At 37.7% G+C, this 18,488-nt stretch overlaps 1 protein-coding gene across 4 annotated transcripts in view; it reads left to right on the top strand.

The window, feature by feature from the left end:
* papola.S (poly(A) polymerase alpha S homeolog) overlaps positions 1-18,488 on the top strand; it is a 43,681-nt gene that overhangs the window by 21,176 nt on the left and 4,017 nt on the right. For 2 of the 4 annotated variants that reach the window (XM_041575282.1, XM_018232391.2), the window contains exons 13-21: positions 3,571-3,624; positions 5,953-6,072; positions 7,046-7,155; positions 9,609-9,730; positions 10,961-11,103; positions 12,542-12,639; positions 13,154-13,374; positions 16,747-16,815; positions 17,119-17,178. In XM_041575282.1, the coding sequence (XP_041431216.1) occupies positions 3,571-3,624; positions 5,953-6,072; positions 7,046-7,155; positions 9,609-9,730; positions 10,961-11,103; positions 12,542-12,639; positions 13,154-13,374; positions 16,747-16,815; positions 17,119-17,178 (997 nt within the window). The remainder of the gene's footprint in view (positions 1-3,570; positions 3,625-5,952; positions 6,073-7,045; positions 7,156-9,608; positions 9,731-10,960; positions 11,104-12,541; positions 12,640-13,153; positions 13,375-16,746; positions 16,816-17,118; positions 17,179-18,488) is intronic. The other 2 variants (XM_018232392.2, XM_041575283.1) reach the window with 2 other exon arrangements.

The raw sequence follows: 18,488 nt of genomic DNA, 5'->3' as shown, positions 1-18,488 counted from the left end.
CATATTGTCAGTTTCCCAGCTGCCCCAAGTCATATGACTTGTGCTCTGATAAACTTCAGTCACTTTTTACTGCTGTACTGCAAGTTGGATTGATATCACCCCCTCCCTTCCCCCCCAGCAGCCTAACAACAGAACAATGGGAAGGTAACCAGATAGCAGCTCCCTAACACAAGATAACAGCTGCCTGGTAGATCTAAGAACAGCACTCAATAGTAAAATCCAGGTTGCACTGCGACACATTCAGTTACATTGAGGAGAAGCAACAGCCTGCCAGAAAGCAGTTCCATCCTGAAGTGCACTGCCACACCTGGGTTTTACAGCAACTGTGTCTGTGGCCTTCCATTTCCTGATTACATTCCTTACAGTTAAAACTGACAGTCTAAACCATGATACTGAACAATCTTTGTTGCTTTGAGGATCCCATGCTGTCACTCTTCAGAAGAGAGTCAAACAGAAGCACAACTTGCAATTTGCCACCTTAAATACCTTTTCTAATGATTGGACACACCTGCCTATGAAGTTCAAGGCTCAACGAGCTAATCCAACCAATTTGGTGTTGGCAGTAATCAGTATTGAGCAGTTACATGCATTCAAATTAGCAAAATTACATGGGTATCCACATTTTTGCACAGCATGTTTTTCACATTTGATTTAATTTCATACAACTGAATACTGCTTCACTAAAAATCTTTGTTCAGAAAACACCCCAGTACTCAGATGTTCCTGGGAAATGAAAGACATACCACTGTTCTCTTTTTTTTGTTGAAAGTGGAGTAAATTATTATGCAGGCTGAGAGGGGTTCCTAAACTTTTTCATATGACTGTATATATCCAGAATTTAGCAGAGGGGTAGTATGCATATCTTTGCTATTTTTTTTTTTACCTGTTAGAGATACTACAGTGTAACAATTTTATTTGCTTTTTTTCCAGCAATTTCAAAGTGACATGGGTTATATGTTGTATCAAATTTTAACATGACTGTATATCAATAGTCAATAAAAAAAAATAGCCAATAAAAAAAAAAGTAAAAGAAAAAAAAAAAGAAAATTGAGTGTCTCTGTGTTTTGTTTCCCTAAATGGGTTTAGTAATGGCAAAAAATAAGGAAGTTCAACTTGATTAAAGCACTTTTACCTTCCTCTGACTGGTAAGTTAATGTCATTCCTTCTACCTGTCTATATACACATCTTGGCAGTTTTGAACAGTATTCATGCTGTCTACCATTCACATTGTAAACCACCAAGTATGGCTTCCTTTCCATGTTTAAGCTGACTTCACTCACTCAGCTTAACTCAATGACTCTCTTTGTCACTGATTAAAAATTGTTTTTGAAGATTTTTAGGTCCTTGTATCTGGTTCGTCATTTTTTATGGTATTGGAGTTAGTCAGAAACGATGTGTCTTATTCTATTGCTTTGTCATTCTTTAAAGAGGCACTCACACTTTTAATAACTGATGTTAAACATTTAAAAAATGTTTACTTTTTCTTTTATTTGTGACAGTGGTATTTAGGGATGGGCGAATTTTTCTGCCTTGTTTCGCCATGAAAATGATGACCATAGACTTGGATGGCGTCTCGCGTCAAAAAAATTTTTTTGACGCCCATAGACTTTCATGGCTGTCAGCGACATTTCGCCCATGGCAAATATTTGGCAAAGCAAAATTGGTCAAATTTGCCCATACATAGTGGTATTCTATTATTTAAGGTTTGTATTAACTAAAGTGAAAGTGATTGTCAAGGTTGGAATTGGGATTTTCTGGTTCCTTTTTAGAATGGGGATCATACAAAATGTTCTGTGGGGCACCTTGTGATTGCCAGTAAGCAGTAAGAGTTTTTGCAGCTACGGTTGCTTTTTGCTTAGGCGCTACTGACATTCAGTTTGATTCAAAATTGTTATTGGAATAACTAGTCAAGGTGTTTTTAATGGGGGTATCGGGAAAATTCTCTCTTCATAGGTGTCTTCACTAGCCATCAAATCCAAAAGGACCGATCTCTCACAGAGCAGCTTAGACTTGAGTTTGACCAATGCGAGTCTATGGGCTTGTACACACAAGTATTTGCTTTATCTTTTTCCCAAATGTTTCAGACCTGTTTTATCATGTCCCATGGTGTAATATGCCCAAGGCTTTCTATTGTCATATAATGGAATGCTGCTTGCATTTGTTGGACTGTTTGCATGACTGGTGTACTAAGGGTCTGTGAAAGCTCTTATTAAGCACTTTATATTTGACGTGCAGATACACGTGCATTTTAAGTCAATAGAAAGGCTTAATGACACAAACCCATTTATGAGGATGTATTGATGAAGTACAGTGCCACATGCAAAAGTAGATCTAAGCATCTTAAGAAATGCATGCATTTTTATATCTGATTATGCTTAAAATGATGGACTTCTGGAAATTTCACAAATTTGATGATCAAACCAGGAAACTCCAGTAAAGCTGAAGCATCCATAAAGCATGGATAACTAATTTAACCAGGTATACGTACAAAACAATAAAGTATACTGACCTATTCCAGAGGTTGGCACGCCAGTATTACTTGTAATAAACCACAGCAATGCTCATTTTCACCAAACTGCTCCTAAATATTTTCCAGTGCAGCACTACTCATCCATCTCTCAATCCGTGATGGGAAGCAAGAAACTCTGTAGGTCAACCATGCTGGGGGCAGTGTGGTGATTGCATAGGCTTGAGTTCACTACATAAACCGTACGATTGTGCTACTCTAGTGTGAGTGACGGATCCAGTAAGGTGGAGAGCCTGGTCAGAATTCATGGGAGCAACTTTGCCAAAAAAAAAAATTGATGTGGTTCATTTTACGAAAACAAATTATACTCCCCCCCACAACCACAGCTTTCACCATCCAAACTAACCTTTTCTTAATTATTTTTAAAACCGTTGTCTTCTGTTTGAGTGGCTTTTCAAACTATTACTATTTCAGCTTTTCCATTGGCCTAATCACTTGTAAGATTTTTCATTGCTACCGTATTTTCTATAAGGCATGTTTTTTTTTTCTTTTCTTGCAGGTTTTTTACTTTTCTAAAGGTGATCCAAATGTTAAGATTTTTGCCTTAGCTTATGACTTGTTTCCCTATGAAATGTTCAGCCATGAAAATGCTCTCTCGATATCATGGCACACACCCAGAAAGGAAGTGGAGAGTAGCACTTATCACAGAATAATTATTCAACCTTGAAAGTATTGTTTTTATGCCAATGCAGAGGCTTGTATTGTCAAACAAATAGCTGTTACATTTTTGAACTGAAGATTACGGCTGCAAAAAAATAGAAAAAAGACAATCCATGGAAAATTAAGACAATTTGCATATTGTCCCAAAATATTGCAGTCTGCTGTATACGAAAATTGAATTTAAAGGTGAACTGTGCCTGTATGTAGATTTTAGGTGTGTACATGTAAAACTGGTAAACTATGCTATGCCTCTGTTATTAGTATCTGTGTGGCTAAATAAACCATGCTAACTTGAATAAGATAATGTTGAATATATTACAGCAAGTATATCCATATCATGCGTATGCCCATTTAAATATGTCATATTGTCTTTATCTTCAAAGGCATTATATTCTCCTACTTGCAAGTGCACCAACGGAAAAACAGCGGCTGGAATGGCAAGTATATTAACTTTGATTTTCATCATGATTTAGATGAAGACATGACACATTTACCAATTTCTTTTTCATATTTCAAACAGTAAACTAGTGATGTGCGGGTCAGCCCAATACCCGCCGGACCTGCGGGTTGGTTAGGGCCGACCTCGCACCCCCATTTGCGGGTGGCAGGCACCACCTTACACTGCTGGCTTCCGGTTTTATAGCTGCATACCTGTTTGCCCCTCCCCTTTTGTGACATCATCGGCGGGTCAGTGTGGGTCTATAAATGGAAGTCGGGCTTGAGCAGACGCAGGTAGTGGGAGGGCGGATATCGGGTGGGTCCGGACCCGCACATCACTACAGTAAACCTATAAAGTTGTCTTAAAGGGGTCGTTCACCTTTGAGAGAACTTTTAGTATGATATAAAGAGTTATATCCTGAGGCAATTTAGTTAAATTTTTTATTATTTGTGATTTTCGAGTTATTTAGCTTTTTTTTTTTAAGAACGGAGTCAGCAACGCCCATTTGAAAGCAAAGAGTCAGAAGAAAAAGGCAAATAACTATAAAACTGTAAAAAATAATGAAAACCAATTGAAAAGTTGCATGCAATTGACCGTTCTATAACACATTAAAAGTTACCTTAAAGGTGAACACCCCTTTAAAGGGGTGGTTCACCTTCCACACACTTTTTTCAGTTCAATTGTTTCCAGAATTAAAGACTTTTTTTCAATTACTTTCCTTTTTCCTATTGTATCAATTCTAACAGCTGCCTGTAATGAGACTCGGATTCAGCTCAGCAGGGGCAACGATAAGAAATGTATCCACTAAATGTATCAATTTAGAACAGTTCACAGGGTCAGCGACCCTCCCTCCCAGAGCTGCTTCAATATTAGAAAAACGGTCACATATAGAAAACAGAAAGTAATTGGAAAAAGTCTTTATTTCTGGGGAACTGTCTGAAACCAACTGAACTGAAAAAGTGCTGGTAGGTGAACAATCCCTTTAAAGGGGTGGTTCACCTTTATAGTAGGTTATAGATTGCCCAATTCTCTTCATATTTTTTTTTAGATATTTGCCTTTTTCTTTGGATTCTGCTCAGCTTTCAAATGGGGGTCACTGAGCCCATCTATAAACAAATGCTCTGTAAAGCTACACATATATTGTTATTGCTACTTATTACTCATATTTATATTCAGGTCCTCTCCTATTCCAGTCTCTTATTTAAATCAGTCCATGGTTGCTAGCGAAATTTGGACCCTAGCAACCCAATTGCTGAAATAGCAAACTGGAGAGCTGCTAAATAACTCAAAACCACAAATAATAAAAAATGAAAACTAATCGCAAATTGTCTCAGAATATCCCTCTCTACATCATACTTAAACTTAATTTGAAGGCGAACAACCCCTTTAAGGTAGACGTGGAATTCCTTTTCCACTGTTTAACCAATTTGTAAGCAGATGTTTTAAAGGGGCTTGTTCACCTTCCAAACACATTTTCAGTTTAGTTGTTTTGAGATTATTCAATTGCTTTCCATTTTTTATTTGTTACACTTTTTCCAAACTTGGTCTAAAGTTGAATGTTCCGTCTCTGGCGTTTCAGTCTGGCAGCCCAGTAATCCAGGTGCCAATTCTGAACTTTAGGGTTAGTTCACACAAGGAGATTCGTGGAGATTTTGTCGCCTGGCACCTAATCGCCTCGTCTCCTGAGCGATAATCTCCCCGAACTGCCTAAGCGTGTTTTCCCATAGGCTATAATGAAAAGTCGCCTGCGCTAAAGCACACGCGGCAATGTGTTTTCCATAGTAGCACGAAACACGCTGAGGCAGTTCGGGGAGATTGTCGCTCCAAAGTAGAGGCGATTAGTCGCCAGGCGACAAAATCTCCCCGAATCTCCTCGTGTGCACTATCCCTTAATTGTAACAATACTTATAAATTGCTACATTTAATTGATACATTTCTTAGCAGTATCTGTGGAATATTAGCAACTATTGTATCAATCCTAACAGCTGCCTTTAATCCTTTTAAACCCAGTGATTCTGCTCAGCAGGCACAAACATAAGAAATGTATCAACTTAATGTAGCAGTTTTTAGAACAGACAGCTGCTTTAGAAGGTGAAACATTAAATTTTAGTTCAAAATTAAAATAACGGTCGCAAATAGAAAGTAATTGGAAAAAATCTTTATTTTTGGTGAGCAATTTAAAATCAACAGAACTGAAAAAAAGTGTTGGAAGGTAAAAAAAACAAAAAACCCCTTCAAACGTTATATAGTTTCACTGCATAGAACTTCATGATTTTATTTAGCAAAAACTTGAATATTTTTTTTTATTTTTTACTTCCATCTACAGGGTAGGCTTGGTAGAGTCAAAGATTCGCATTCTTGTTGGAAGTTTAGAGAAAAATGAATTCATTACACTGGCTCACGTTAACCCTCGGTCATTCCCAGCACCTTCTGAGAACATGGAAAAGTAAGTTTTGTATCTCATTTTTGTCTCCATGAAGCTGTTTTTATATGGCAAGCCTATCTGGCTTTTGCAACATTTAGGGGGTTATTCACTAAGTCCCGAATACCCAAAATCTGAAAAATTTGTGTTTTTTTTTTTTAAATTGGACTTTTTTAAAAAAAAAAAAAATCACGAATTTTCCAGAATTTATTAAACCCAGAGGGCTAAAAAGCCCGAATATAAAACCACGGCATCTCAAACCTGTCGAGGTTGCATAAAAGTCAATAGGAACAGTCCCATTAATTTCTGGTTGTTTCGGGGGTTTCGGGCAATTTCACAATGTTTTTGGAGCTTTCGGGGAAAATTCATGAAAAAAAATTGTGAAAATCTAAACTTTTCCCACAAAGCAAATTTTCGGGAAAAAGTAATAATAAATAAGCGTTAAAAACCCGAGCGGGTTAGATCGGAGTTTGTAGCAGCCGATATTGAGATAAATTCGGACCTTGATAAATAACCCCCTTAGTATAGAACAAATATTTCCCCCAAAATGAAATGATTCCCACAAAACATGCAAAAATAAAGTGTGTAAGCAGTTTTCATATTTGGTTCTTTTTTTAGTATATCTTTTAATGAAACGCTTACGTGTACATACTGAGGTGCAAATGAAATCCAAAACACTGCTCTCTGAAAGAAAAGACAAAAACGTGTATTTATTTTTAAAGTGATGTACCTATTTTTTTAATCACCTGTTTTAAATTTTCTAAAGATGGTCACAGTTGGAGACTTTTTTTTTTTTTTTTAAATGTTTATGTTGTATTGTCCTGCATTTACTTAGTCTTTGTTTTAAGTATTTTCCTTGTGCTGACAAAGGAATGACTGTGCATGCTACTGAATTTAAAAATTAGCCTTTCTTTACTATTTGCTCTTCTTTATTGTAATGAAAAAAATATGGTCATTTTCACCCTACTCTTTCTTTGATAATCTAATTCTCGCGCAGGGAAGAATTCCGTACAATGTGGGTCATAGGGCTAGTGTTTAAGAAAATGGAAAATTCCGAAAATTTGAGTGTTGATCTAACTTATGACATTCAGTCTTTCACTGACACAGGTAAGAAGTGTTACACATATAATTGTTAATCATATGTAGTGTACTGTGGCTTGAATTCATTCAGTGTTTGGGGGTCGTCTGACAAACTATTTGTGGTCCCTAGACCCAAAAAGAAAAATCTTGCTTTAATCAGTCCACAAAATGTTGCGCCATTTTGTGACTGTGACATCTAAAGTATATTTTTAAAGGGATACTGTCATGGTCATGAGACTTGTGCTCTGATAAACTTCAGTCACTCTTTACTGCTGTACTGCAAGTTGGAGTGATATCACCCCCCTTCCTTCCCCCCCCCCCCAGCAGCTAAACAAAAGAACAATGGGAAGGTAACCAGATAACAGCTCCCTAACACAAGATAACAGCTGCCTGGTAGATCTAAGAACAACACTCAATAGTAAAAACCCATGTCCCACTGAGACACATTCAGTTACATTGAGAAGGAAAAACAGCAGCCTGCCAGAAAGCATTTCTCTCCTAAAGTGCAGGCACAAGTCACATGACCAGGGGCAGCTGGGAAATTGACAAAATATCTAGCCCCATGTCAGATTTCAAAATTGAATATAAAAAAATCTGTTTGCTCTTTTGAGAAATGGATTTCAGTGCAGAATTCTGCTGGAGTAGCACTATTAACTGATTCATTTTGAAAAAAACATTTTCCCCATGACAGTATCCCTTTAAGCCAGGCAAATTGCAATTCTTTGGCAAATTGTTTTTTTTTTTTTTTTTTTCAACAATGGGCCTTGGCTTCACATAAGCATCTTCTAATTGTAACATTACTCTCAGGTACCTTTTAGACCTTCCTGGAGCTGATCATTGGCTGAGTCTTTGCTATGTCGGCTATTCTTCTATCCATTCGAATGATAGTTTTTCATTTGTTCCACATTTTTCAGATTTTGGTTGCCATTTTAAAGCATTTGAGATCATTTTAGCTGAGCAGCCTATCATTTTCAGCACTTCTTTGATTAAAAAGTTGATTGGAGAAGGAAAACAAAGTACACTGAACAATGTCAGGAACAACCCATTTTACTCCGATTTTCAGAAAAATGCACTATAACCAGCAGCACAACATTTGCTCCTTCCTTAAATAAGGGCCATAATTGACACCTGTTTTTTCACAGAATGAATGAGCTCACTAATTGAACTCCACACTGCTATTATTTGGAACAAGCTATTATTATTTTGAACACTATTATTTGGAACAAACCTCAATTAATGATTCAATGACACAGAATCAGCAGCATGCATGTCATGACTGTTGGGTCTGTTGGTTTTCTATTACTCTGCTACACCTACAATTAAATTATTTGCCATGTAGAAATATAATCCAAAAACAGTGATTGATCAGGTTAGTAAAGTTGGACTGCTATTATTCTGAACACAACTGTACGTCCCTTTTTGAAAGGCCAGAATCCTAATGATGCAACATTATAAGTCCTGGACTACTAAAATATGCTGACATGTTAGAGGTAGGGATGCCCCGAATCCAGGATTTTGTTTTGGAATATAATCCGGATATGCAGATCCACACTTTTTCCTTTCCTCCCCTAATTTGTGTATGCAAATTAGGATTTGGTTCGGTATTTAGCCGAATCTTTCACAAAGGATTCGGGGATTCAGCCGAATCCCGAATAGTGAATTCGGTTCATCAGTAGATAGAAGTGATAAAAAATCAGTTAAATAAAAAACACCTATGGAGTAATGGTTTGCGAGAAAGAAAATCTAAAATGCATATGGCTAGGAATAATGCAGTTTTTATAACGTAACATGTGCAGTGCCTGCAGGTCTGCTCTGCACTGATGCTGGGTAGCTGAACTGAAAGGGGTTAGTTACCTGTGAGGTAACTTTTAGTATGACGTAGAGAGTGATATTCCAAGGAAATTTGCATTTGGTTTGCATTTTTTATGTTTTTTTTTTTAGATTTATAGCTTTTTATTTCGCAGTTTCAGCATTCTGATTTGAATAAGATACTGGAATATGAATAGGAGAGGCCTGCATAGAAAGACGATTAATAAAAAGTAGCAATAATAATAAATGTGTAGCCTTACAGAGCTTATGTTTTTAGATGGGGGTCAGTGACCCCATTTGAAAGCTGGAAAGCGTCAGGAGGAAAAGGAAAATCATTTAAAAAATATACAAAATAAATAATGAAGACCAATTGAAAAAGTTGCATAGAATTAGCCATTCTATAACATTCTATTTTAGCTAAGCTCTATTCTGAACTTCAGCTTTGCAACAGTGCGTACTTCGTTCTACTTATTAAAAAGTAGATATTTGTTAGCTGTTCCTGCTTCTATTAGAGAAATCTAGAATATTAATTTGCTTCTATTAGAGAAATCTAGAATATTAATTTGATATACAATATGTCGCGTACTTCCAGCTTCTGTTTAAGCGTGTGTCTAAAAAATATTTTTATATGTTTTTTTTTTTTTTTACATTAAATTGTTTGTGTTGTGCAGTGTACCGGCAGGCCATTAACAGCAAAATGTTTGAAACTGAAATGAAAATTGCTGCAATGCACGTCAAGAGGAAGCAACTTCATCAACTGCTTCCTAGTCATGTGCTCCCCAAAAAGAAAAAGGTAAATCTCTGTTATAACTAAATATTTGTATCCTGTTTTGCAGTGGCATGTCACACTGATCCATTGTGTATGCAACACCTCTTTGTGTGGCTGCGACACGCTAAGTTTTAAAGGGATTCTGTCATGATTTTTATGATGTAGTTTTTATTTCTAAATTACACTGTTTACCCTGCAAATAATTCACTCTACAATATAAAATTTTATTCCTGAACCAGCAAGTGTATTTTTTTAGTTATAATATTAGTGTGTAGGCAGCCATATCAGGTCATTTTGCCTGGTCATGTGCTTTCAGAAAGAGCCAGCACTTTAGGATGGAACTGCAGGTTGTTGTCAATGTAACTTAATGTGTCGCAGTGGGATCTGGATTTCACTATTAAGTGCTGCTCTACATCTACCAGGCAGCTTTTATCTTGTGTTGGGTAACTTATCTGGTTACCTTCCCATTGTTCTGTTATTAGGCTGCTTGGGGGGGGGGGGGGTGATAACACTCCAACTGGCAGTACAGCAGTAAAGAGTGACTGATGTTTATCAGAGCACAAGTCACATGACTGGGGGCAGCTGGGAAACTGGCAATATGTCTAGCCCCATGTCAGATTTCACAATTAAATATAAACAAATATGTTTCCTCTTTTGAGAAAAGGATTCCAGTGCAGAAATCTGCTTTAGCAGCACTATTAACTAATGCGTTTTGGAGAAAAAAAAAAAAATTCCCTTGACAGTATACCTTTAAGGGCTAGTCCACACGGGGAGATAGCGACGCGTTTGCGGTCGCGGCGACAAAGCGCCGCGACAGTCGCCGCGACCGGCGCAGGCGACAGTTTTGTATGGGCGCCTATGTAAAAACGCCTGTGCTAACCACACGAGGCGATGCGCTTTTCAACAGTCGCCTGAAAATGCCTCGCCAGGCTTTTTCAGGCGACTGTTGAAAAGCGCATCGCCTCGTGTGGTTAGCACAGGCGTTTTTACATAGGCGCCCATACAAAACTGTCGCCTGCGCCGGTCGCGGCGACTGTCGCGGCGCTTTGTCGCGGCGACTGTCGCGGCGCTTTGTCGCCGCGACCGCAAACGCGTCGCTATCTGCCCGTGTGGAATAGCCCTAAGTACTCTGTGCAGCCCTCTGTGGCAATAAACTGACATCACAGTTTTTCAAATATTTAAAAGGTTTTGGCTGTGAACAGTGAAAAAGCTTTTTTTTTTTTTACAACTGCTAATACCCTTTGTACTTTTCAGCATTCATTTGAAGGTGTAAAACTGTTATCTCTGAATGACAGCAGCATTGATTTATCAGTGGACAGTGACAACAGCATGTCTGTGCCTTCTCCTACCAATGCCACAAGAACCAGTCCACTAAATTCTTCTGGATTGTCTCAGGGGTAATGATCCTCCTTTTTTAAGCATGTATTTATAGTAAAAAGTAGTAGTGGGAATATATGTTAACTACGCACATATGATGGAATCCTTGATAAAAGTCCTAATGTGGACCGAAACGTTGTACACAAGTTTTATGTGCAATAGTTTTCTGTTTTTAAATTGAATACAAAAGAGCGCTGGTCCTTTCCAACAATATGCATTTATAACTGACCGTGCATCTCAATTAGATGAGTGTGGATACGTGTCGGGAAACACTGTATTTACACTCTTCAATAAAAAGCTCTCATTCAAGCCAAGCAATATGGCTGCTCTCATGATGCAAAAAATGCTTTCTCTGCATATTTGCAACTTGATGAACTTGAGAAATGCGGCAGCTATACGCCTTAAAGGAATTGTTCAGTATAAAAATAAAATCTGGGGAAATGCATAGGCTGTGCAAAATATTTAAAAAAAAATGTTTCTAATATAGTTAGCCAAAAATGTAATCTATAAAGCCTGAAATGACTGGATGTCTAACACAACGTGTCCTGCTTTTCAGCTCTCTAACTCTGAGTTAGTCAGTCAAGAAGGGGGGACACATGGGACATAACTGTTCAGTGAGTTTGCAATTGATCCTCAGCATTCAGCTCAGATTCAAAAGCACCAGTTATAGCCCATGTGCCCCCCATCAAGTCTCTGATTGGTTACTGCCTGGTAACCAATCAGTGGAAGTCAAGAGAGCTGCAAAGCAGAAAGTAGTGTTCTGGCTATTATGTTAGACATCCAGTCACGTTAAATATTACATTTTTGGCTAAATAACTATATTGAATTTTTTTTTTATTTTGCACAGCCTATCTATCTAGTTTTTATTATTATACTGAACTGTTCCTTTAAAGAATGGAAGATCGTGGCATAACAGAAACATGCATTGTTGTACACAAATCGCTTTATCTGGTAGTACATACAATAAATAATCGCATTTATCAGTGAGGCTAAGGGCTTTAGCACAAGGGCAGATTCGGGGAGATTTATTCGCCTGGCAACTAATTGCCTCTTCTTCGTGGTGACAATCTCCCTGAACTGCTTTTCCCCCTGCTAAAATGAAAAATCGCCTGCAGCAATGCACTCGCGGCACTTCGATTTCCGAAGTTTCTAGCGTCGTTGGAAATCGAAGCGCCGCGAGGGAAATGCTGCAGGTGATTTTTCAAAGTTTTGGGCGACTTCGGAAATCGAAGCACCGCAAGTACATTGCCACAGGCGATTTTTCATTTTAGCAGGCGGAATGCAGGGGGAAGGCAGTTTGGGGAAATTGTCGCTAGACGACTAAATCTGCCCGTATGCTGAAGCCCTAAAGGGATCATTCACGGTTTGCCGCACAGCACACATTTTTGTATGCTTTCTATGGTAATTGCCTTATAGAAGGTCAGATCATTTTTACATGCGGAATTTCTTTTCTCAAAGCAGAAACAGCCCAGCAGCACCAGTATCCTTTTCTGTGACCAACGTCCAGGCTACTGATGTGATGGTGCCACAGAATAATTCCACTGAAAATTTAGGGGGTAAGATCTTAATGGTCCTTTAATAAGTTGTATTGACTTTATAGTGTTGTCTATCCAAAAACTGTCCTTGGCATAATAAAAGCCAAATTCTAAGCAGCTTTCCCATGTACAATATTAAAATTCCTATTTCATTTGTACTGTTGCAATATTGGTAGTTGGCTCCTCTGCAACCAAAACTCCATATAACTACAATGCCAGAAAGGAGGAGAACAACAAAAGTCTACATGGCATTGTGGGTATTGGAGTCTTTGCTGGAGAAGAGCTGTTTTCTGATGCATTGTCCATTGCTGCTTCATTCATAGATCTCTGAATCAAACTGCTTTCAGTTGCCGTTTACAAATAACTTCAAATATTTGAAGATTTTTAAAAAAACTTATTAAAAAGTTGCATAGAGTTACGCTAAGCAAAGAAAAATGCTGTGAGTGTTGGGCGGAGATGACTGTGCTGCATCTATGTGGTTATTGTAACTTTTCCTTTACATGCTTGTGTAATATCTCATTTGATCTGCTTGCAGGTAGTTTGAATGAAAGCATTCCTGAAACTGCCACACACCCAGGTTTTTCTTCAACGCCAAAACCTTTGGTGACCCGAGTTGTTTCTTCCATGCGTTTGGTTAACCAACTTCAAAAGCCTGTCTCAAACACAATTACAAAAATGCCCAGTCCAGTGGCAGGTGTGAAAAGGACATCTTCTCCTTCGAATGAAGACATCCCCAAAAAAAACAAAACAGAGGAGGTACTGAGCTTATAATGTAGATAGATTCATTTTGGCTTTCAAAGGGGAAATTGAGGATGCATCGGATCCACTATTTTGGATTCGGCTGAACCCCCGAATCCAAAGATTCGGCTGAATACCGAATCCGATCCCTAATTAGCATATGCAAATTAGGGGTGGGAAGGGGAAAATGTTTTACTTGTTTTGTGACAAAAATTCACACGTTTTCCCTCCCTACCCCTAATTTGCATATGCAAATTAGGATTTGGATTCGGTTCGGCAGGGCAGAAGGATTCGGCCGAATCTGAATCCTGCTGAAAAAGGCCGAATCCCGAACTGAATCCTGGATTCTGTGCATCCCTAGGGGAAATATACCTTAATTTTTCATTAGTCTAATATGATGGATCCTATGGTGTGACCCTCCTTAAATTAAGCAAATTGTGATTTCATTTTTTTTTTTTTTTAAATCTTTTTTATTTAGAGTTAACAGGGAAAAGCCAACCAGCACTGTACACATTCATCATATTCTGGAGAACATTGTACATCTCTTTTCACATAATGACATTCAAGAATCAGTGCAATTTCAAAAATATGTGATCTGTGCTCTGTTTTTTCTATTATTCACATTGATACCTCAAAATATCTAAATTGTAACTGCAATGTCCTCTTAAAGCTAACTACAATGTCCTGTTCTTAGTCTGGTGCCTTAGAAAGTATGCGTCTGCTGGGTTGGGAGAGAGTTGGGGTGGACAGGAAAGGGAAGTGGGGGTAAAGGAAAGGGATTCCAGGCCTAAAACAATAGAGCTTAGACTCAGTGATCCCCAACCAGTAGCTCGTGAGCAACATGTTGCTCTCCAACCCCTTGGATGTTGCTCCCAGTGGCCTCAAAGCAGGTGATAATTTTTTAAATTCCTGGTTTGGAGACAAGTTTTGGTTGTATAAAAATCAGTTGTACTGCCAAACAGTCTCCTATATTCTATCAGTCCTCATAGGGGCTACCAAATAGCCAATCACAGTCCTTATTTGGCTCCCCATGAACTATTTTCATGCTAGTGTTGCTCCCCACCTCCTTTTACTTCTGAATGTTACTCACGGGTTCAAAAGGTTGGGGATCCCTGGCTTAGACAGTAAAAAAGTAACATTTCAATTCAAATGAGTTGACAATAAGTGGTTAAGTATCATAACTCAAGTCAGCTTTAGAGTGAGTTAAACATAGGGAGGTTCCCTGGTATGGCTTGATAAGGCTTGGCAGGTCAAACACCTCTCTTTCAATGTTTAAATTCCTCTAGATATTGAGTCCAGGGTAACCAAGTAGCCCAGTGTTTTCGTATGGCAGTTTGAGATTCGGCATTGATTTCCTCAAATTTGCGGATTTCTTCGATCTCTGTGACCCATTCGGGTATTGTAGGGACAAGTGTGGATTTCCATTTTCGGGGAATCAAAATTGTTGCCGCGTTTAGAGCATATTGCATCAGGGTATTTTTATAGATATGTATCGGCATCACATTGTGGTTGAGCAATATGGTTGCTGTTGTTTTGCCGATATCCATCTGAAGTTTATTCTTGCAAATAGCCATCAATTCACACCATTGTTTCTGTATACTTGGGCATTCCCAGAAAATGTATAATAAGGTGCCACGTTTGTTGCCACAACGCCAGCATTTATTAATTTTTTTTTCTTTCTCCGTCAATATAGTATAGATCAGACAGTAGACCCCAGCCATCCCAATTTAACTACCCTCTAGCCAATGATGCAGGCGGTTATTGTTATATAACAGCTGGGGGCAGGGGGACCATACACATGAACAACATACTTATTTGGCAGTATCCAATTGTGCATATCAGAAGGTCGCATTTATCTCCAAGCAGTGGTGCAGGCATTTATGGTTCAACTGGATGGCACTGCTCACATGTCATTATGCAGTAGTACATATCAGCTGTCTTTGAATACATACTTCCAGGCAAGAGTGCAGGCAGTTCTGATATGTTATTGAATAATGAGAAAAAAGAATTCCTAAATGTGAGCAGGTGGCCCTCCTTCTGTCACAGAGCTACAAATGTGTCTGTTTCAAGCTAACAACTTCTCTGAAAGCTGGAAGACCATGGGGAAAAAAATTTTTTTCAAAATGAATCCGTTAATAGTGCTGCTCCAGCAGAATTCTGCACTGAAATCCATTTCTCAAAAGAGCAAACAGATTTTTTTATATTCAATTTTGAAATCTGACATGTAGCTAGACATATTGTCAATTTCCCAGCTGCCCCAAGTCATGGCAGCCAAGTTTGGGAGTTTTACTTTGAAAGCAGCTAGTAAGTTGCAGGTAAAACTTAGTCCCTTTGTAAAATGTATAATGAAGCAATAGAATTCTTAATGAATCAGATAAAATTGAGCATAGGACTGGCCAGATATGGGATGACTTTGACGTAGTTGGCCAGCTTAAATATATTGTAATATATGGACAAACAATCCCTGTGTTGTTTAAAGGGTAAGGCATTTTTCAGTAGCAGTATGCACAAAATGTCTCTGTCTTAAATATATTGATAATGGGTTGAGTGCAGAGGACTCTTATATTTGTGTATATGTATATATATATATATATATATATATATATATATATATATATATATATATATATAACAAATATATATGGCAAATATATTATAAGCAATACATGAAATGAAAATGAGATAAAATGTAGGATATATACACACATTCACACACACAATGAATTATTATTTATACCATATGATGTGTGCACCCTTATGTTATAAATATAGTATATTGTTTTTAAAGGGGAACTATCGCAAAAATAAAAATTTAATATAAGCTTCCTCATAGTGAAATAAGAAACTTCTTATACAAGCAATTAAAAATTATGCATTGTTTCTGAAATAATCAAGTTTATGGTCACTATTCCTCTCTCAGCATCTGTTTCTCTTCATTCTGTCTTCATGCAGCAGTTGGGTGTCAGATGAATGATCCAATATATCTTATAGGGGGCTCCCTTTCCAAGCAGATTTATTAGAGCTCACTCAACTGATTCCTTTTGCACAAATTCTGCATGTAGAGAGACAGTCTGGTGATGTCAATAGAGTGAGCTCTAATACATCTTCTAGGCAAATATAAGATATATTGGATCATTCATCTGACACCCAACTCCTGAATGAAAACAGAATGAAGAGAAACAGATGCTGAGAGAGGAATAGAGAAGATAAACTTGATTAATTTTTAATTGATTGTATTTAGAAAGTGGTGTATTTTTTCTTAATTTTAATAGGCCCTAGCATTTGTTCTATAAAGTAAAAATGCTAATCTTTCAAGAACAATCATATGCTTTGTAGTTTGTGTCTGCTAGATATTCCATACATACATAGTTGATCCCTCTTGTTCCATAGGATGAAAATGATAGCAGTATTTCCGCAGATGTGGATGAACAAAACAAATTAGAAACTGAAGAACTAAAGGTGAGTGTTGGTGCACCAGACTGGACAAATGCTCTTGCTCTACGTGACCGTCTTGAACATCTTGGAGAAACCAAAATTAGATGGCATTTCAGACTTTAGAGAGTGCTTTTATTGTTTTTTTTGTGTACATGCATTTTTTCCCTGGTTCATCTTTGATCCTGTGCCCCCCATTAGCACAGGGGCACAGGATCATTGTGGTATAGCTGGTACTATGAACATAAGTCAATAAAAACAAAAGGCTTCCTAGCTCTGCCCAGCTTTATTCAGTTTGTTTTATTCATTTTATTTTGTTTATTTACATAGGAAGTCCATAGTGAAGCAAAATCCTCATCCCCTGTGCCAGGTTCACTGCCATCCTCTCAGGTATAACTTATTGTTTTGGTGCATTTTCTCGCTTAATAAAATGTCCGATTACCCATGATCTCGTGACGAACCAGAAGTTGCGTTCAAATTGACTTTTAATATGTTATCGATGGACCTATTGTTATAAACTTTTGTCTTTTTTTTTTGTTTGGATAGTTTTATTTTTTTTTTATTTTTTTACCTATTCTTTAAGTTAATGTTTGTTTGGGGATCCATTATCCCATTTACAGACCATTTTTAAGGATTCAATATTGTATTGCTTATCTTTTATTTCAAGTACTTTACTGCTTAAAGTTTAAAGGAAAACTTTACCCCTAAAATGAATATTTACGCAACAGTTTATATCATATGAAGTGGCATACTACTAAAAACGTATATTATTATGAAATTGCTTCATTTACACGAAACAGGGTTTTACATAGGAGCTGTTTTATGCAATATCTACATTGTTCGGGGGTATCGTTTTCCTTGAACTTTAAAAATGATTCCTGTTTTTTAGTGTAATTGGGAAAAGCACTAAAAATTTAAATGCAAAAAATTTAAATTTTTTGGAGGGGAGAAAAAAAACTTTCTCAAGAAGACATCAATTTGCTGTTGCTGTAATAAAGAATAGTGACTTGCTATTTTGAGTCACTGTAAAGTCATACTGACCCACATTTTTTTTTTTATATATTTATTTATTTATTTTGCAGCTTGCATTCTTTCTTTTTATTTTTTTTTTTATTTTTATTTTTTTATGAGCTTCTAGATCCTTAAAAAATGTCCAACATTGGGTTGCATTACAGCCATGTTTGCTCTTCTTCACTACCATGTAAACGCATCCATGAAAAAAAGGGGAAAAATCAACTAATCTCATTGCTTCAGGGGGCTTTCCCTCTCCTTTTCCCCCTCAGAGAAGAAAAAATAAGCTTCATTCTTGCTGTCTGTTGCCTGCTTCAATGGGCTCTCCCCTCCCCGTAACATGCACAGAGAGAATTAGCAGACACAGTCAGTCTATCAGAATCATGGTTCGATTCCAGACCAAACTACAAACTTGGAGAAATATCGCTTCAACTCGACTCTGAAAGACTGACTGTGTCTGCTAATTCCCTACGGTTTGGAATCGGACCTTAACTCTGAAAGATTGACAGTTTCTGCTAATTCTACGTGTAAAGGCGAGAGGGAGAGCCCTTTGAAGCAGCCAACGGACAACGAGAATTAAATTTCTCTGTGTGTGTAACAGGAGGGGGAAAGGGAGGGGGAGAACCCTTTTAGGCAGGCAGACAACGAACAGCAAGAAAGTGTATTTTCTATTTCTCTGCACGTGTTGG

This window comes from Xenopus laevis, chromosome 8S (assembly GCF_017654675.1).
Source record: "Xenopus laevis strain J_2021 chromosome 8S, Xenopus_laevis_v10.1, whole genome shotgun sequence".
NCBI lineage: Eukaryota > Metazoa > Chordata > Amphibia > Anura > Pipidae > Xenopus > Xenopus laevis.
Note: the sequence above shows the minus strand (reverse complement) of the source record. Positions and strands in the feature narration are given on the sequence as shown.